General features: G+C 40.5%; 1 protein-coding gene across 3 annotated transcripts in view; it reads right to left on the bottom strand.

Moving 5' to 3' along the window:
- Positions 1-14,919: 14,919 nt before the first annotated feature.
- Positions 14,920-19,680, bottom strand: part of PDE1C (phosphodiesterase 1C, calmodulin-dependent 70kDa) — a 583,126-nt gene continuing 578,365 nt past the window's right edge. For all 3 annotated transcript variants that reach the window (XM_011972179.1, XM_011972180.1, XM_011972181.1), the window contains one exon: positions 14,920-15,631. In XM_011972179.1, coding sequence (XP_011827569.1) covers positions 15,462-15,631 — 170 coding nt within the window. In that variant the 3' untranslated portion in view covers positions 14,920-15,461. The remainder of the gene's footprint in view (positions 15,632-19,680) is intronic.

Here is a 19,680-nt window from a genome sequence, read left to right as displayed (position 1 = left end):
AAAAAAAAAGAAAAGAAAAGAAAAGAAAACCTGAAAAACCCTAGTAGATATTCACTGGGATTTGTCTCCTTCCCCTTTGGGCTGGAATTCCTTTACCTATCCGTGCCCACCTTTCCGCCGCTATCACCCAGTCCTCTCCAGTGCCCCAGTGCTGGCGTCAGCTTTGGAGGATGCTCAGTGCACACCTCCCTCCAGCCAGGCAGTCTGGCAGGCCAGTGCGAGACCCAGGAAGAGTCGAGGGTGAGGTGAGAAGGGCTAAAGAGAGGATGCATGAGCCCAATCTCAATGGAATCAGGTTGTATTAGTCTGTTCTCACGCTGCTAATAACGATATACCTGAGACTGGGTAATTATAAAGGAAAGAGGTTTAATGGACTCACAGTTCCGCATGGGTGGGGAGGCCTCACAATCATGGTGGCAGGTGATTGAGGAGCCAGTCACATCTTCATGGCGGCAGGCAAGAGAGCTTGTGCAGGGGAACTCCCACTTATAAACCATTAGATCTCCTGAGACTTATTCACTACCATAAGAACAGTATAGAGGAGACTGCCCCCAGGATTCAGCTATCTCCACCTGGCCCTGCCCTTGACAGGTGGGGATTATTACAATTCAAGGTGAGATTTGGGTAAGGACACCGCCAAACCATATCACAGGTGCTGCCTATAAAGCAGCCCAGCTAGGAGAGGCATTTCTGCAAGGCCATCCCAGGGAGAATAATTCCCATGGCACCAAGTACTTCAAAAAGAGGCCGCCATGGGCCAGGAGGGCAGCAAGCCCAGGGACTTCTTGGAGGTGGTGGCCAGCTGGTGAGGAAAAAGCAAAACTTGGGACTCCAGAAGACCTGGGGTGGAACAGAAGCATCCCCAGGTGCCACCTGCGTCACCTGAAGCAGGGCACAGAGCACTCTCAGCCTGCATTCTCCCGGGTAGACCAGGATGGTAATGGCTGCCTCAGGATATGGTAAGTATGTGATGAACTAGCACAGGAAGGCTTGTGCCATGGAGACCTTCTCACACGAAATGCTCAGTACAGGTTTGTTCTCTTTGGAGAATACCGGTTCCCCTCCTGACCTCATTTCCCTTCCCCCACACCTCTGCCCCCAATATATACATATACATGTACCTTATCCTATACCCCACCTGCCTGTTTCCGTCCTCAAATCCCTGACTTCCTTCTGCTCATGCTGTCTGATTACCTATTGAGTTCTTCTTGCAGAACTCTGGAAGATTTCCTGTTCTCTAAGATGTCAGTGATTGACGTCAGCAGTAACTTTTAGACACACACACACACACACACACACACACACACACACACGCCAGCTTTTCTCGAGCAAATTTTAGTGATGATCTCATCTTTAAATGAGTGGAATAAAGCCTCACTCAGGCATCAGCCAGTTCAAGGAAAATTTATAGAAAGGGTAGGGGGCAAGAGAGCCTTCCTGGGGCCCCTAGAAATCTATGCCATGGGTAAGAGAGAATGCGCTTGTTTTATGAAGGCTCCTGGAAGCATGGTGATCTTGATGGGAAAAAAAATAATAATTCACTGAGCACTGACTATGTGTCAGGCACTGTGTTATGAGCTTTAGTGCATTTTCTAATGTAATCATTCCAGCTGCTAGGATGTGCACTTAATCGAAAGAAAGTGGTTACTTGAAGGATTGGATCATTTGTCCAAGGTCACACAGCTAGCAAGCCCTGGAGCTACGGAATAAGTTCAATAATGGAGGTGTGCTCAGAAGCCCTGGGCACGAGGGGAGGTCCTCCTTATGGGCACATAAGAGCACACTCTCAGGGCAGGAAAGGGTGAACACTCCGTCAGCGTCACCCTCTCCCCCAGCTAAACAAAAATGTAAAACCCTAGAATTAGTATCCTCACCCAAGGAGAACCAATCAGGCACCCAAAATGGTAGTCTCAAACAGCAGTCTGCAATTGGGATTTGCCCACCAAGTGGATCATGAACTTCCTAAGGGCCACATTGACGTAGAATACTTTAAATAATTTAGTTTCCTAATTTTTGACTTTCTCTCTCTCTCTCTCTCTCTCTCTCTCTCCCCCCGCTAAAACCGATCTGCCTGAGAACTGGCCTATATCTTCACTCAGCCTATCATTTCCTATCTTACCTTGTCCCACTCTACAAAACGAAGGCCTGCCATGAAATACTGGCTGTGTAAGCCTCTCTAGCACTTGTCTCCCTGTGTCTTGCACCTTTTGCTCTGAAGGGCTAGAATGTGGCATTTCTGCTCTCTTTGAGTTGCCCTCATGGGATTCCTTTGGGTGGCAATGGGCTCTTTGCTGCTATTTAGGGAATTCTGCAAACAAAGTCACCCACTATCCCACCCTCCAACATGACACAAGAAAAATAATAATATCGACAAAGGTGTGTTATAATTAATGTTTCTTTTTTTCCAAGCACTGAATGACTAACATACATATGTTATGTATACACATGCAGACAGGCATATATAGATATGTAATTTATAATCATTTGATGAGTCTAGGTAAGACTTTTAGTGTACTTAAAAAAATTGAGAATGTGCATGATTCAAACGCCTGAGTTATAAATCCTTCTCTAACTCAAGTAGTTTCCAATTCTTCACTTACAACAAAATTGAAATAGGATCTATTTAAGCTGTCAGAATGCTAGATTACCATGTGCTTATTTTTGACACATTACCCAAAGAGAGTTCAAAGATTTAAGAAACATTACTATAATAAAACTTCATCCATTTCCATATCCTTATTTATGCGAACTAGTTTTCTCAATGCTAAAAATGAAACATCATATCATTCTAGCAATAAATAATATATGGCAATGGATTCTTGAACTAATTGAGGAAAAATGCCTCACTATCTCATCAAGGATTGCATTTCCAGGCCAGGCACGGCGACTCACAGCTGTAATCTCAGTACTTTGGGAGGCTGAGGAAGAAGGATCATTTTAAGTCAGTAGTTTGAGACCAGCCTGGGAAATGTAGAAAGACCCTGTCTCTACAAAAAACTGAAAAATTAGCCAGGAGTGGTGGTACATGCCTGTAGTCCCAGCTATTCAGGAGGCTGAAGTGGGAGGACCTCTTCAGTCTAGGAGTTTGAGGCTGCAGTGATCATGCCACTGTACTCCAGCCTGGGCAACAGACCAAGACCCTGTCTCAAAAAAAAAAAAAAAAAAAAAATAGAATTGCATATTGTACATTTTATGTTTACTAATTTGTTTAACCATGTTTATAGTATAATGTTGTTTTGATCTTTTAGCCTCAGCTTTGTGGTGCTGTGACTTTTCACCTTTTTAATTTCTATCTTTCTTTATATTTTATCTTTCCTGGGTATTATCACTTATGGGAAATTTGGAAAGTCTACATGAGGTGATAGTAACTAGATTAACTGGTTTTAGCTGAATTTTGCATCTTTCTAAAGTTTCATAATATATACCTTACCTTATCCAGCTTCAATCTTTTACCATATTTTAACTTCATATTTTTAAACTTTAACTGTTCTATTCTAAAATAAATTTATCCACTCAATTATATGCAGTATTATCAATTTTCTCATTCCTTTCCTTAACTAATACAATCTCTCAAATTCTTACGTTATTTCACTTTCTCTAAATTTTATTCTACTATGTTTTAACTGCTTCCTATCTTATTTTTCACGTTAAGTTTCACGTGTATTTTCAGTTATTTTTTATCCATTTTCATCTTCTTTAGACTTCTAACAAGGTTCTGGTGACTGGGTTTTTTCCCAGCCTATATTTTACCTGCCTGTAGCCAGAAAGGTTTATCTTCCTTTTAGGCAGTTACAGACATATTCTCCTGGAATGTGGCTCATCATAGGGATCAGGAAGAAATGAGCTTACCTAGGGATGAAGACAAGCTTTGGTATGACTGGCATGAAAGGCATAAGGGGCAGATAAATGGCTGCAGAAGATACTGGGGAGGGAGACAGGGACCAGGTCCTATGTGCCCCAATTCTCTTCCTGCAGCAACCCCAGAGTTAACAACTCCTTCTGTTTTCACAGCTCAGGCACAGCCCTCATCACGTTGTTGGCTAGCTATTTGCTCCTAAAGCTATCTGCCCACTGGATGAGAGCTCCTGGAGACCTAAGACTGTGTTTTAGTCGCTGCTGCATTCTTAGCACCTAAAACAGGAAAGGAATTTGACCAATATTATTGAATGAAGGAATGAATCAATGGTATTCTAGATCAGGAATAAAGGCATGAAGAAAGAGAATGAGACTGGTACACATTTGCGGACAATGAGTGCATGCATCCTGCACCTTCCAGTAAGAAAACAATAAAGAACAGACGTCCCACTGGATTTCCACTTGCTCATGAAGACCCCGAGTTCTGTACTCTGCCGGCCCTAACCGGTTTGTAACATAAACTGAGAAGCCAACACTTTCCTAAAGACATTTGCTGATGGCTGTCTAGACTATGCAGTTTCTGTTTCTTTTAATAACTACAAGTTTCTTATGAATTAGAGCCTTGGGACTACATTTTAACCAAATTCAAGCAGCACAAGCCAGGTGTGATGGTGCACACCTGAAGTCCCAGCTACTTAGGAGGCTGAGGCGGGAGGATCCCTTGAGCCCAGGTGTTCGAGGTCACCCTGGGCAGCACAAGGAGACCCTATCTCTAAAATTCTTTTCTAAAGCAGCACTTGCCAATCTTCCTTCACTGAAATCCCACACTGGTGTTACATTCTCCTCTAAGATCTTTGCATTCCACATTCTCGAGGGTTAAATTCACAGAACCCACCTAGGCCACCAAAAGTCATGATAAATATAGTTGAGGGGGAGGACAGGTGGACCAGGAACATTTGGAAATTACGTAGTGTGGTCCTTTGGAAGTTTCTAGTTCTCTTTCGAACCTTTATCTGAGCACCTGACCAGCAAATCAAACTGCTCAGTGTGTGTCTTACAAACTCTGCAAAAGGAAAACTGTTTTCTGTTGTCCCCAGTGTGGACCCTCTTCACCTTCTCCAGCCTACCCCAGTGATCTCTCAGTAACCAGTGCCTACATTCGCCCTCTGTCTTCAACTCTCTATCTTCAACTGTCTTCAACTCTCTATCCAAATTCTGTTCATTCTACTTCCCAAGTTCATATCAAATCTACTACCTCTGTATTTCCAATGCCACCCCCTAGTCTGGCCTCAATTCCTCCTTATCTCTATGGTTTTGTTGTTGTTATTGACTTCTTAATTTTTTCTCCTACCCTCTACTAACCCATCTCCATTTGGCAGTCCCAGCAATCTTTGTGAAATATGACTTTTATCCTGCTGGGATCCTGCTAAGTTTTTGTAAAAACTATTTTCATTACATTTAATATCAAGTCTAATCCCCAACATGATGCAGCCCTTGCTTATCCTGAGAGGCTCATCTTATGCCAGCCTCCCAATTGTTCACTCTGCAACCATAACATGGGCCTTCTTCAGATCAAAAGTGTGTGATCTTTGCTCCACTCTTCCCCCTCCTAGGAATGTGCTTATCTGTCATTCAGATGCCTGAGGCTGCAGTCCTGCCACAAGTAAGACAGGAGAGTCAACCGGAGTGTAAGAAAAAATGACAGTTCCAACTTCAGAGGAAGCTAGAACCATGCTGTCAATGACTGAAGTCATAAAATCACATCAGCATTGAGAAGTTCACTGGAGGATGCAGTGTGTGTGTGTGTGTATGTGTGTGTGTGTGTGTGCCAATTCTGTTCTGCAAAAAAGTAAAATAAAACTAATGTGTAAGCTTTTCACTCAAATTTCAGGGAAGCAGGGTTTTCTACTTAATTAGAAACTGGCTTCTGGAGTAACAACAGAAATACTAACTTAACAGCAACTTAAAGAAATAGGGGTTTATTTTTCTCACACAGTAGTAACTCCCAAGAAGTCAGCCAAGGCTGGCTTAGCAGTTGAGTAATCTAATCGGAGTCCAGGCACATTCAGTCTTTCTGCTCTGACACATAGAGCATGTCAGATTTCATTTCCATGCTTGTCATGAACTCATGGGCTGCTGTATCTCCAGGCTCAAGTGGGCACTCCAGTCAGGAAAAGGAGAACTGGAAGAGGCTGCCCCCAGATGTAGGACAACTGGGAAGTTGAGTGTTTAGCGTTTTCAGCTTCTCTAGAAGAGACAGGCGGGGGACAACCTTAGAAATGGAAGTTGGGTCAGCATTAGCATACTAAGATTAATAAATAGAAATTAATAGTGTCTTAGTCATTATTATTTGTTTCCATGTATAAAATATCATGGATATTGTCTTTTATTTAGAGTTCTGTCTTTATTATATTTACTATGATTTCTACAGTTCCTCTCACACTATTTCCCCCAGCTCTATTTTCTTCATAGATTAAGGTTTGTTTATGTAGACACACACACACACAAACACACACACACACACACACACCCCTAAACAATATGACTTTTCAAGAAGCTAATCCTTATGTTTGATGAAGGAATAAACCTATACGGAAATGTAATGAATGAAAATGGTACTCTTCCCAACCTACTTGCCCTTTCGAAATCTAAGACTCAATATTCATCCGACTAAAAACTACCATGGATTCCCTGAAACTCATGCCTCTATAGGACACCAGGTGGCAGTGCAGCCTAAGAAGTGACTGTGAGCAAGTCAGGTGTGCTCTGTTGCTTGAGTCCATCAAATTAAATAAACCAGTATAATTTTTTGTGTGCCGACGGAAACCTTTGAGTCACTTAATCATCATGGCTTCAACCTCATTTCTAGAAATGATCAAGGCACGATGCCCTTTCAGTGACACCATTGTATGTGGCTTATTAACATTCAAATTCTTTTCAGATGGGAGGCTGTTCATAGAAAACGCAACTGTGCTGTCTCACACAACATCTCCCAAGGCATTTTAGCCTAGTTTAGTAAATGGTGAGATCACACTCTGATATTTGTTTCCAAAATTCGGGAAACCACAGTACTTTCCGTGGTAGGATGTTTGAGGAAAAGAAAGGTTCAGACAAATTACCTACTTCTAAGGAAAGGTTCTAAGGGCTGGAGCTGTGTTCCTCTCTTCACTGGGGCTTTTGAGTCTTAAAAATATAGCAGAGATATATGAAGAGCAAAGTAGCTTTTTTTTTAAAAAAAAATGACGTTTCAATCTTTAAACACAAATTTATTTATCTGGATGAAGTGAGATTTTGGCACATAAAGAGATGTTTAATCAGCACAACAGAGCATTAAGATAAAGGCAAAACTATACTCTTTCTTCATCTATGGATACTAATTGATTTTAACAGAATGAAAACTCCAATGGATCGGAACCAATTGCCTGGAGCTCTGTGTTGACAAGGTTTCTGAGGCTATTTCTGAGCCTCGTGAGAAAAGTTAGTGATGGTCTGCTGGAAGTGGGAGATGAAGAGTGGTAACGTTTTCCCTGAGTTTATACATTTTCTATCCCTATCTTAGTTCCATTTGGTACCACAGCCTCTCATTACATTTTTAAGGATCTGTTTTATATAAAGCACTATGTTGATCACTACAGAGGATACAGTATGAAAAAGAAATGGGATGGTCCCTGCTTTCTAGGAAATGATAATATAGTTGGAAAGCACTAAGATCTATGTAATTTGTGGTAGAATGATTTAAGTGTCTCAAATAAGTAAAATGAGTATTATGAGGACTAATCTCAGCAAAAGGCCACTTTTACTTGGGGAGATCAGGGACCAAGTCCCAGAGAAGGTGAAAGTTTATGCGGGGCCTAGGAAAACAACTAAGATTTCCAAAGGCAAGTAAAAGAAATGTCATGAAAATGAAGCCATATGAACAAAAATGAGAATAGACCTGGCTCAGTCAACAAGCAGCTCCATGTGAAGGTAGGTGGTGCAAAATAGTAATAAGTAATAGACATCACTTCATGAGAAACTTTGTCCTTTGAAAATTAGTATATTCCCCATGTATTTATTTATTGAACAGAATTATCTGGTGATATTTATGTCTTTTTGGCTTAGAATGTTTGAATTCAAATGCTTTGTACTCATTTGATCTCTGTATGCTGAGTATGGTAGGGGAGTAGAAGAAAAGAGAGACCTTTGTGCAAGGTGTCAGGAGTACCCAGATCTCTCTGTAAAGTGTTTGCTTCTCGTTGACAGGTACTGAGTCTTCTCAGCGACCGAGAGAAGCCCTCTGTGAGAAGCCCTCTGGATGAGACAGGAGTGGACACACTCCTCCAACAGGGGAGAATGCACATGTTGGAAAACTTGTTCTTCATGTTTCTCTTGATACAGCCTCTGGCACTGGTCGCTGGAGGTGGGTTTTCTGGCTCCAGGGGGAGTCTGACATGAGAGGGGATATCTCTCTTGCAATGGAGGGCTATAATTCCTAAGGAAGGAACCTAGAGGTAGAAGCAGAATCCCAGAGAAGGATCAGTGACAAATGTGAAGATGGATTTGGAGGAATATAAAAGATAAAGTCTTTGAGAATGAGTAACTAGGAAAATGGTAGTAGCAATAACAGAAATATAGACATCAGGGAGAAGACAGTATGAGAACTGCAGGAGAATATGGGAGTGACACTTTTAGCACTCCAAGACACTCTGATGAAGAAGTCCAGCAGGTGATCGGGAGTGCAGGTACAGGACAGAGAGACTGACAAAGACAAATTGATAGATTCAGAAAGTTCAAGGGGAATGGGCCTGTGGAAACATCACTGTGCTTTGGCAGTTTGGATATCTATCCAAAATGGTTGGATTCCATTCTTGACTTTCTATAAAAAATCAAATATATTTCAGCAGTAGAAACAGGATATGGGTCAGTGGGGGAAACAGGTTTTAAACATGAGAATATAGCTTCCTCTGAGACTTTAGGGAAGAATAAGAGAATGGCGTAGAGTCAGATATCCACAGAAGTGAGAAACACAACAATTAGGGAATGTTTTTTTCCCACATGGACTGTGCTTTTGACATGTCCTAAATGAGAGGACAGGGAAAAAAGTCACAAGTTGGAGAAAGAGCCAACCATTTGGATTAACTGATGAGAGGTGGGGGAGACACATCCAATGAGCAATGGTGCATGGAGGCCAGAGGTCCAGATGTGTAGGTAGTTATGTCAGCTCTTCTCCTGGAAAGGTATGTAAGTCTTCTTCATGCTTCATAACATGGGTTCAATAGAGGACACAATCAATCCTAGCCTAAGAGGGAGGGGGAAACTAACAATCCTGAGTATTGAGAAGAATCATACCATTGCCGCTGGTCCTGAATTCTATGTTGGATGACAGGAGCATGGCTGAGTATGAAAGACTCGTGATGCCAGTGAGCAGGTTCAACAAAGGTGTACACCAGGTTCAACATGGGTACACCATGTTGTTCTGTGAGAACCTCGTTTCTACCTTTCCTCACTAGTTCTGCAAACTTTCTGAAAAATTTAACCCATTGACTAATCAGCAATAAGGACAGTAAGTCTTCCCACAAAAGTTTATTATAAGAGTTAAAAAATATATTAGCATATCTTAAAGTGCCAGGGACCTGGTGGAGTCTCAAAAATTATTACCTGGATTTTGAAACTGACTATGCTAGAGCAGTGTTCTATCATTTCAAACTGTTGCCCATTATGATTGTAATTGCCCGATGAGTTCTTCCTGCCTGCTGCACAGAAAAAAAGCAATCCACTGAGATCTCAGCATTGCAGTAGAGAAAGAGTTTAACTGACTCAAGGGGGGCCTACACTGGAGAACTGGAGTTATCACTTACACCAGTCTCCCTGAAGGCTCCAGGGCTCTGAGGTCAGGAGATTTTATGGGCAAGTTGGTGGGTAGGGGCTAGGGAATGGGTGCTGCTGATTGGTTAGAGATGAGATCATAAGGGTGTGAAAAATGGTCCTCATGCACTAAGTCTGCCCCCTGGGTGTGGCCACAGGATTAGTTGTGTTAGAAGTCACAAGTCCAGGTGGGGTCAGTCTGAAAAGCATCTAAAAAAAAAAAATCAGTCTTGGGTTCGACGATAGTGATGTTATCTATAGGAGCACTTGGGGAAGTCACAAATCTTGTGCCCTCTGGCCATATGACTCCTGAGCAGTAAAGGATTATAGAAACTGTGCCTACATTTTAGCAGAGTTCAGGCTCCTCCCATAATCCTGTCCTTGTGGCCTTTCTTCAGTCTTACAAAGGCAGTTTTTGGTCCCTGAGGAAGGAAGGGGTTAGTTTTAGGGAGGGACTATTATCATCCTCCCTTTCAAGTTAAACTATACACTAAATTTCTCCCAAAGTTAGCTTAGCCTACACCCAGGAATGACTAAGGGCAGCTTGGAGATCAGAAGCAAGAGGGAGTCAACTATGTCAGATTTCTCTTACTGTCATAATTTTGCAAAGGCAGTTTCACGATCACATATTTTTTTCTCTCCTGTTATATTTATTTAGTATCCTTTTACCTTTGTGTCTTACAAAAGTTTGGAATCTTCCTTTACCTAGTGAATCATGAGAGATGCTTCTTAAAGGGCAATGACCATAAATGAATTGTCTCCATAATGACTGAGATCCAGATGAAGTGGTTCTATATGCTTGGCTCAGCTGAATCTCTTATTCAGGTGTACAAAACAAAGCATGCCATTGAACATTCACAGAGAACCCAAGTTGAACACCATGAGTTAAAGATGCAGTTAAAATATGAACATGTGAAGTTAAAATATGCAGATGAGGAGAGTATTCCATAGTTATTATCACTTGTTATTCCCCAAAAGCAGCTTTTCATGTTCTGTGAATGTAACAAAAGTATAATGAATACTCATAAGTCTCCTAGATCAGTCTTAAAAATAAAACCACTAGCAAAGGCCTACTGTCACCATTTATGATGCAGGGCCTTCTCTTGCCTCAACTGGCCTTGCTGAGGGCACTTGAGGCTACATCAGGGCCACGCTTGGAAGCCAAGTCATGAAGCCTTCACCCACTCCCACCCTCAGTCCCAGGGCATCCCCAGTTCCAACCTAATTTGACAAACTCTCAATAAATCAGCATGTTGTTCCAACAGAGATTTCTTTTAAATTGAAAATGGATCAAAGAGAAGATAAATGATCATGTGAAGTTGCAGCCAATGGGAAAACAAACTGAAAGCTTGCTGATGTGTAAGTGGCCTTTCATCTAAGGAACAGAGATTTGGATGAAAATCCTAGACTTAAAAAATGCTGGCTATCAACCATCTCTACCCTCCCCTTCTATCCTGCAGGGACAAGAAATCCTAACAGAGGGATGCTGGAGTGTCTGTTCTATTTCAAAAGCTTCGTGGATGTGCTCATGATAAGGCTTAACTGGCTTGCAGAAGGAAAAGGTAGGAAAACAAGAGAATTTCATTCTCTAAGCTCCTATAAATGAAAGTCACTGCCCTACCTTTGTGAGGCTGATATTATAACTGAACGGGAAAAAAAAATAAACAAGCAGAACTCCTGGGCAGGGTCATGTGGGGTGGGCAGGAGAGGTGGTGGTGGAAGAGGAAAGGACTTATTTGTAGGGTTCTTTTCTTACATGGATTGGTCTTGCCCTAAGGATTGGATTTTGTTTAAGCGAAAAACTGCCATTTCAAATCTGCTGTGGGTTTTTTGTGCTTATAGGAGTGAGACCCAGAGTCAGTGCCCATTGTTTGTCAGGGTGAGCTCACCTGTCTTGAAAATATGTGGTGCTGAAAATATGTGGTGAGTTTCTGTGCCTTGAAAATGTGCGGTGTAGGGGATGAGAAGTGGACCATCCTGCACATTCAAGGAATTTGAATGCAACAGGGGAGGAGAAAGGTCTTGGTAGAAGGAGAAGGGCGAGAAGATGGAGACAAATCTGTGCCTCAGGAATCCACAGCCTGTGAGAAATCCTCCGCAAAGGGAGATTGGCTGATATTTTGTGGTCGCTGTTGTCTAATTTTTTTTTTTTTTTTTAGACTGAGTCTCACTCTGTCACCTAGGCTGGAGTGTAGTAGCGCCATCTCGGCTCACTGCAACCTCTGCCTCCCAGGTTCAAGTGATTTTCCTGCCTCAGCCTCCTGAGTAGTTGGGACTACAGGCATGTGCCACCACACCCGGCTATTTTTTTGTATTTTTTAGTAGAGACGGGGTTTCACCATATTGGACAGGCTGGTCTTGAACTTCTGACCTCATGATCCACCCACCTCAGCCTCCCAAAGTGCTGGGATTACAGGCATGAGCCACCATGTTTGGCCCTAATTTTTAAATTTTTAAATAGTTGATTCTGCTGCGCTATCATCCTAAACCTTTAGGAAAAGTCTGCTCTCTGCAGTTGACTTGTGTCAGTGGAAATTTGGAAGAATAAAGCAATTGTGTGTGGAGAAGGAGATAGGGTAAATAGGGACAGAGTGAAGGGCAGTGGTTGCAGGAAGTAAGTCACAGGGAGATGGTGGGAGACTCCTAGTCAGTCATGAGGGCAAGAGACAGCCACAGTAGATGGAGGCCCAAGGAGGCCAAAGGCATGGGGATATAGGTGGAGAAATTATTGGAGGTGGGGATGTCAGAAGTTGGTGCCTATGGGAATAGCCAAATGGGAAAATACATGGTGAAATTAACTCCTTCTTACTAAAGTTTAAGATTATGTACCTAATGTCATGGAATTAGTAACGGACATTACTCTTGAACTCAGGGCCTAACTTCTTTTTACCATACTCCACTGTGTCTCCAAGAAATAATAGCTAATATTTATTGAACCCTTGCTGTAAGGGCAGCCCTGTGCTATAATGAGTCAGGTATTATTATTCTCAATTTGCAGCTAAAGAAACTAAAGTTTAGAGATATTATGCAATTTAGTAAAGCTCCCAGAGCAAACAAAAGGCAGTGTTAGGATTTAATTGTAAGTTTTTCTAAACTCCAAAGTCCCAATTCTTTTTTTCTTTTTTTGAGACAGAGTCTCACTCTGTCACCCAGGCTAGGGTGCAGTGGTGAGATCTTGGCTCACTGCAAGCTCTGCCTCCCGGGTTCATGCCATTCTCCTGCCTCAGCCTACCAAGTAGCTGGACAAAGTCCCAATTCTTAACCACTAGCAAGACAGCTTAGTCTGGAATGATATAAACTGAGTTGATAACACAAGTGCTTACCTACTGACTAACCCCGATTATGGGTTATTTATATTAACACATTTATTTACTGGGTGTATAGGGAGGAAAAGGTTAAAAAATGAACTATCACCTATACAATAAGGAAGAAAATTGAAATGGATAAGTTATACTGTCCACCTTGACAAGATATTCAGGGCTGAACAGCAGCAAATTTAGCTAACATCTAACATCCCGGAATTTCAGAGAAGAAAATGGCTCACATACAAGAAAGTCTGTTAAAAGCATCTTTTTATTTGCTGTAAGAATATAATCTGTATTTCTATACAATCTATCATGCAAAAAATATGGTAGGCATTTTATAAGCAATGCAAAATCTCAACATCTGTACATTTGCTCCATTAAAATATTAGCAAAGGTTGAAAAAAACTCACATCTTAGGAGAAAGGAATACAGGAGGTTTTTTCCCCGGGAGCATGGCTTCCAACATCAAGAAGCACAGCCAAGAAAACACAGCCTCATTAAATTCTCAGTACCTAAGATGGAAGGTATTGACAGACAGATGGGGAACATTATTTGAGGGGGTTACTACTCCCATGGGCCTCCTCATTGTGTAGCCAAATAACTTTGCGCAGCAAGCACTAAAGTACCTGTCTATAAACAGATAGGAATTACCTGTTGAGTTAACCTAATCCAGATGGAATAGACACTACCAGCCTGCAGAAGGGTCTTCTAACCCAGACACCAGTCAGGGAGTTAAGAATTGCAATCACCTCCTTAACAAAAAGTCACAATGATTTTTCTTTTTGTATAGCAATTGCATTTCTCTGAAGTATCATCATAAAGCGTATTATAAATAAACTGCTCAATAGCATGGTGGGCACTAAATTCTGGAACTTGCTCAACTTGAATAACTGAGGTTTATTGGAAATGAACTGCAGGGAATGAGAGAAGGAGACAACACTAAACTCTTTACAATCAAGCCTTGAAGGTCGAGGCCATCTGGGAACAAACAGCTTCTTCCTTGTAGGGCTGTCCTGGAGAGTTCATCCTGATTATGAAATGCTCTTAGCTACTTTGGTTGTGCACCTATTACTGGCCAGGTTCAGCCACAGCAACCAAAACCTACATTATCATTAATCTTCAATACAAAGTGCAGAGTGGGTATTATGAATCCTAGTTTCTAGTTAAGCAAATGGAGGCATCAAAAAATTATGCCATCTGACCAGGGACCTGCAAGTAGTTATAGATAGAATAGGATGCAGATCAGACTGGCCTGAAAACAAACCTAGTTTTCTCACTGCACCAGGCTATTTCTGAAGAGACTGAAAGCTATCTCTAGTCTTGAGCCTTTCCTTGCTACTTCTGTGATTTTAGCCCCAAAGTAAAAATTCTAGGGAGAGACACAGAAGGGCTAAAAATGCCACCATGAAAAGAGGTGAGTTATAAAGCTGTGGATTCCACCAACAGCTGTGAGAGCAATCAGGATCCCAAGGGCTTTAGATATGTAGCATGCTGTGAAGAGGATCTGAAATGTAACTTAAAGGCATCTCTAGCCTACTTTAAATTCTTTATTTTCAGTCCAGAACAATCTGAAAATAAAGAATTTAAACTAGGCTCAGAATTTTACACCCTTTTGGCCTAGGACCACAAAATCAAACTGACATCTTTTGCATTGACTCTCAAACCTGAAGTCTTTAAGGCAAGATTTTTAGTATCATCTACTATGGGTAGAAGTAAAAGATTAGAGGAAAATGAAGCCAAATGCATCTCCTGAAAGTCTTCAAATTCTTAAAGGTACATGAGGTTATTGGGCACGAGGCACAATCTTCATGGGGCACAGAAGTCTTTTTTTTTTTAACTTCGATTTGCTTTGTAAGCGTGAATTCTGAAATGTCCATGAATATAACAATTCATCAGTCTTCTCTTCCTTTTAATATTTTTACATTCAGAAGCACAGCTTCTGTTTTGAATACATTTACTTTGATAGTTTCATATTTACTTGAATTTTAAATAAGTGTATTTACATTTTAAATAGGTGTATTTAAAATTGGAAAATAAGTTTTTAGCAGTGCATTTCTTAAATATGGTGATTATTAAACCAATATTCTTTTGGGGGCAAGTAACTTTTAGAGATGAAAAAAAGTGGCAATGAGAGGAATTTTATTTTATTTTTTAAGTTCGTATCATTTTAATTTTGGTCCAATTTATACTTTTAGAGACCTATACCATAAACACACCCCTCTTGCTAGTTTGTTGCTAGAGTCTGGGCTGATCCCACATCCAGCAACTGATGAGTCTATACAAGAACAACAAAGAAGAAAATCACATACAACTTTCATTTCACCTTGGTAGAGTTAACCAGGATAGTACCTGCCCCAACAGCCTCCAAGGTCTTGGAGGTGTGTCCTGCTGTGGCCAGTGGGTGCTGAGAAGCAGATAGGTAGACCCTCCTTCACTCCCTCTCTTCTTCCCCTCGGCCTATTTTCTGTTCCAGTTATGTGAGATGTTCTGAATCTTTTTCATTTTGATCCTCTGATCCAGCATCTTATATCTTGCAGGATGTTCATCAGTTTTCTTTGTGACTGAAGGTGCATAGGAGCTAGATGCATAAGCAGGGCGTTTAAAATGACGCAAAGGAGGCTTGATGACTGGAGGCCATGGAAAGGAAGACAGACAATGGTTAACCTCACCCACAACATGCCACAACCTAAATATTGTGAGCAACTTCCTCTAAACCCATTTGTTTCCTCCAAAACCAGGAAACAAGCAGGTTGGATTCTCCCTGGAAACCTTATGGCAGATAGATGAATAAGCACGTTACCACCTTGGTCATTCAGTTAAAATAAACAAAGGAAAGAAATTTCTAGAGATACACAGTGAGGACTGCAGTACATAAAAGTCCTTTGACAATGAATGGATGGGGTTAAGGGAGTGAGAGAAGCGTTGCGGTCATTTCTGGGAACAGCAAAGCAAACAGGGTGAACACAGGTAGATCATTAATAGCATTTAGCATTGTATGTAAGCTTTTAGTGTTGGAAAGTGGTACTCAATCCCCAAGTGCTAATTAAAAGTGCATCACTAAGAAAATATTTATAAAACACAGATAAAGATTTTGTATTCAAAATATAAAAAGAATTCTTAAAGCTCAAGAAAAAGAAACAACCCAATTTTAAAATGGGCAAAATACCTGAGCAGACTTCACGCCAAGGAAGATACATGTGCCAAATAAGCATAGGAAAATACACTCAACAACTTGTGTCATTAGAGAATTTCAAATTAAAACAACTATATGCTACTACACACTTATACAATGCTAAAATCTACAAAAATTGACAATACCAATTGCTGGCAAGGATGTAAAGCAATGGGAACTCTCATTCTTGCTGATTGGAATGCAAAATGGTACAGCCACTTTGGAAGACAGTTTGACTATTTCTTATGAAGTTAGACATAGTCTTACCATGTAATGCAGCAATTGTGTATCCTAGGTGTTTACCAAATTGATGGAAAATGTATGTCCGCATAAAAACCCACACATGAATTTTTGTAGAAGCTTTATTCATAAGTGCCAAAAGCTGGAAGCAACCAAGATGTCCTTCAATAGTTGAGTGGATAAACAAATTGTGATACATTTATACAATGGAATATTATTCATTGTGATAAAAAGCAAATTAACTATCAAGCTATGCAAAGACATGAATGAATCTTAAATACATATTGCTAAGTGAAAGAAGTCAGTCTGTAAAGGCTGTATAGCATATGATTCCACTTATATGACATTCTTCAAAGGACACAACTATAGAGATGATAAAAAAGATCAGTGATTGTCAGGGGTTTGGAAAGAGGAGGGATGGTTAAATAGGTGAAGCACAGGGAATTTCTAGGGCAGTGAAACTCTTGCATACAATACTGTAGTGGTGTATATATGACACGACATATTTGTCATAACCCATAGAACTTTATAGCACATAGAATAATCCTTAATGTATGCAAATTAAAAAAAAAACTAAGAGGTCAGAGGAATCCTAGAATGAAATGCAAACTGTAACAAGACAATGTAAATGCATTGCCAATGTAGGAAACAACCTCACTGAAGAGTCGGGGACAAGATGGTCATCAAAGTAACCTTGTATATGAACAGAATCTGCAGACTAAAGGCCAAAGAAGCTGTACACAAGCACCCTATTCTAGTTCATAAAATTGTTTCCCATGGGGCTATTGGTTATCAATTCTCAGACCACTCTACCTGTATACTGGAATTCTACAATTATGTAAACAGAGGGTGGATGGTGAGAAATGTTGGAGGAGGTTAGAATGGTCCATGTGGTAATGAACTTGGAGATATCACTATGAATTAATATTTAGCTTAATAGAGATACAGGTGATTATATATAAAAATATTTATAGATATGTGTATGTACATGAGTTGGCATTCATACATATATTTTCTTGCTCTATCAGCTGAAGGGAAGGGGGTCTAGGACCGATGAAGTCACTACAAATCTAGAAGTCTCAGCAGCAATAAGCACATCTACTACCCTGATCTTCGTTTCCAAAGGCATTTGATAATAGCAGAAACCAGGGCTTCTTGTAGAAATGACTGAGTCTAGAACTAGGACACAAAATATACAAGAAGCACCTGAAGCATCTTGTAGAGCCAGAACATTTGAAGTGTTCAAAAAACAAACAAACAAACAAAAAAACGAATACCACAATAGACAAAGGAGCCCTGAATGAAAGATCTACTGAATGACCAAAATTGAATCAAATTGAGCAACAAAATAAATGAGGCAGTATTGCATTATAACCAAAGTGTAAAATAAATATCCATGAGTCCACACTGATATAAATAAATGATTGAATGCATAAATAAATAATTGTGGGAGAATAGAAAAATATCTTATACATCTTATACAGGAGAATTACAAATAATTTGCATACACACACCTCCCTTAAGGAGAAGGAGCCCTTGGTATGGATTGGGCAAAGTGACATCCTTCCAAAGAGTACAGACTAAAGTATGAGACAAGCTGAGTGCAGTGGCTCACGCCTGTAATCCCAGCACTTTGGGAGGCCAAGGCGGGCAGATCACTGGAGGCCAGGAGTTTGAGACCAGCCTGGCCAACATGGTGAAACCCCATCTCTACTAAAAATACAAAAATTAGCTGGGCATGGTGGTGCACACACCTGTAATCCCAGCTACTCGGGAGGCTCAGGCAGGAGAATTGCTTGAACCTGGGAAGTGGAGGTTGCAGTGAGCCAAGATGGCGCCATTGCACTCCAGTCTTGGTGACACAGCAAGACTCCTTCTCATAAATAAATAAGTAAATAAAAATATGAGATAAAAGAGTAATTTTATAGTAGGGAAATCTAGTAAACATGACTTCTTCCAGGAGCTCAAGGTTGACACCATTAGCATGTGATAAAAATTAATATTTTGTGATGAAAATAGAACTTTACCTCTGGAGTCTTCCTCCCAAAAAATATGTAACCCCATTCTAATAATGAAAAACATCAAATACATTCCAATTGACAGATATTCTACAAAATACCTAATAGGTATTCCTCAAAGCTGTCGAAGTCACCAAAAATTAGGGAAGTCTGAGGAACTGTCACATCCAAGAAAAGTCTAAGTAAAGCTGATGACTAAAAGTAATAGGTTATCCTGGATGGGATCCTGGGACAGAAAAATGACACCAGGTAACAACTAGGGAAATTTAAATAAAGCAGGAACTTCAGATAATAATAATAATTAATAATAATAAGGACAGCATCAAATCTGCAGATCTAGACACAGAAGGTAAAGTACTCATTGACTTGTCCTCCCCCTGCTCCCCTCTGCGCCAGCCCCCGCTTCATTCCTTCTAGGTTCTGCTGGAAAGTGTTTGGTCAGTGAGATAATGTAAACATGAATAAAGGTGAAAACAAGCCAAATGATCATCAAAAACAGATGACATGTAATAACCACGCGAAAAGTGCGAGGAAACAGAGCCAGTTGAACCCTTGCTCACTGGCTCTCCCTGGAGGCTCCTAGACTGTCACTGAAAGAGCCAGTGCAGAAGCAGGACACATAGTGGATCTGCTGGAAGGGCCAAGGTTGGGGACACATCTGTCCAATGCCTGAGGCTTCCTTGTGAAAAACCAGCTCTACACATCTCTTCCAATAACAGGGACATGCATGGTGCTTGTGATCGAACAAAAGATGAGAAACAACTTAAATGAACAATCATAGGGAATTGGTTAATTCTGGTCCATTCTTAGAATATGCTACTGTGATACTATGGAAAGATGATACAGGTGACTACTAACAAAAATAGAGGTTCATGTAATAGTGTTAAGTGAAAAAGCAGGATATATTATCTAACCTCATTACTATTAGATATAAACATATGTGTATAGGCAAATCTGGAAGAACATACATTTAAATCATAGCAGTGGTTATCTCTGAGTAGCATAAACATGACTATTTTATCTCTGATTGTTTATACTTTCTAATTTTTCATGATGATCAAGTTCTAGTCATGTAACTTTTTAAAAAAGAAACATACTAGTAAAAATTTTCTTCTATGGAATCATCTATCAGTTATTCTACAAAATCACACCTGAGAGAAATCAGTAAAACCAAGTTCACCTTGGACCTTAGTACTAGACATCTCAGACGAGCCATAGCTGAGTACACTTTTTTTTTTTTTTTTTT

The sequence above is a fragment of the Mandrillus leucophaeus genome, unplaced genomic scaffold, assembly GCF_000951045.1.
Source record: "Mandrillus leucophaeus isolate KB7577 unplaced genomic scaffold, Mleu.le_1.0 Scaffold128, whole genome shotgun sequence".
NCBI classification, from domain to species: Eukaryota; Metazoa; Chordata; class Mammalia; order Primates; family Cercopithecidae; genus Mandrillus; species Mandrillus leucophaeus.
The sequence above is the reverse complement of the archived record's forward strand: the minus strand, read 5'-3'. Positions and strand labels throughout refer to the sequence as shown.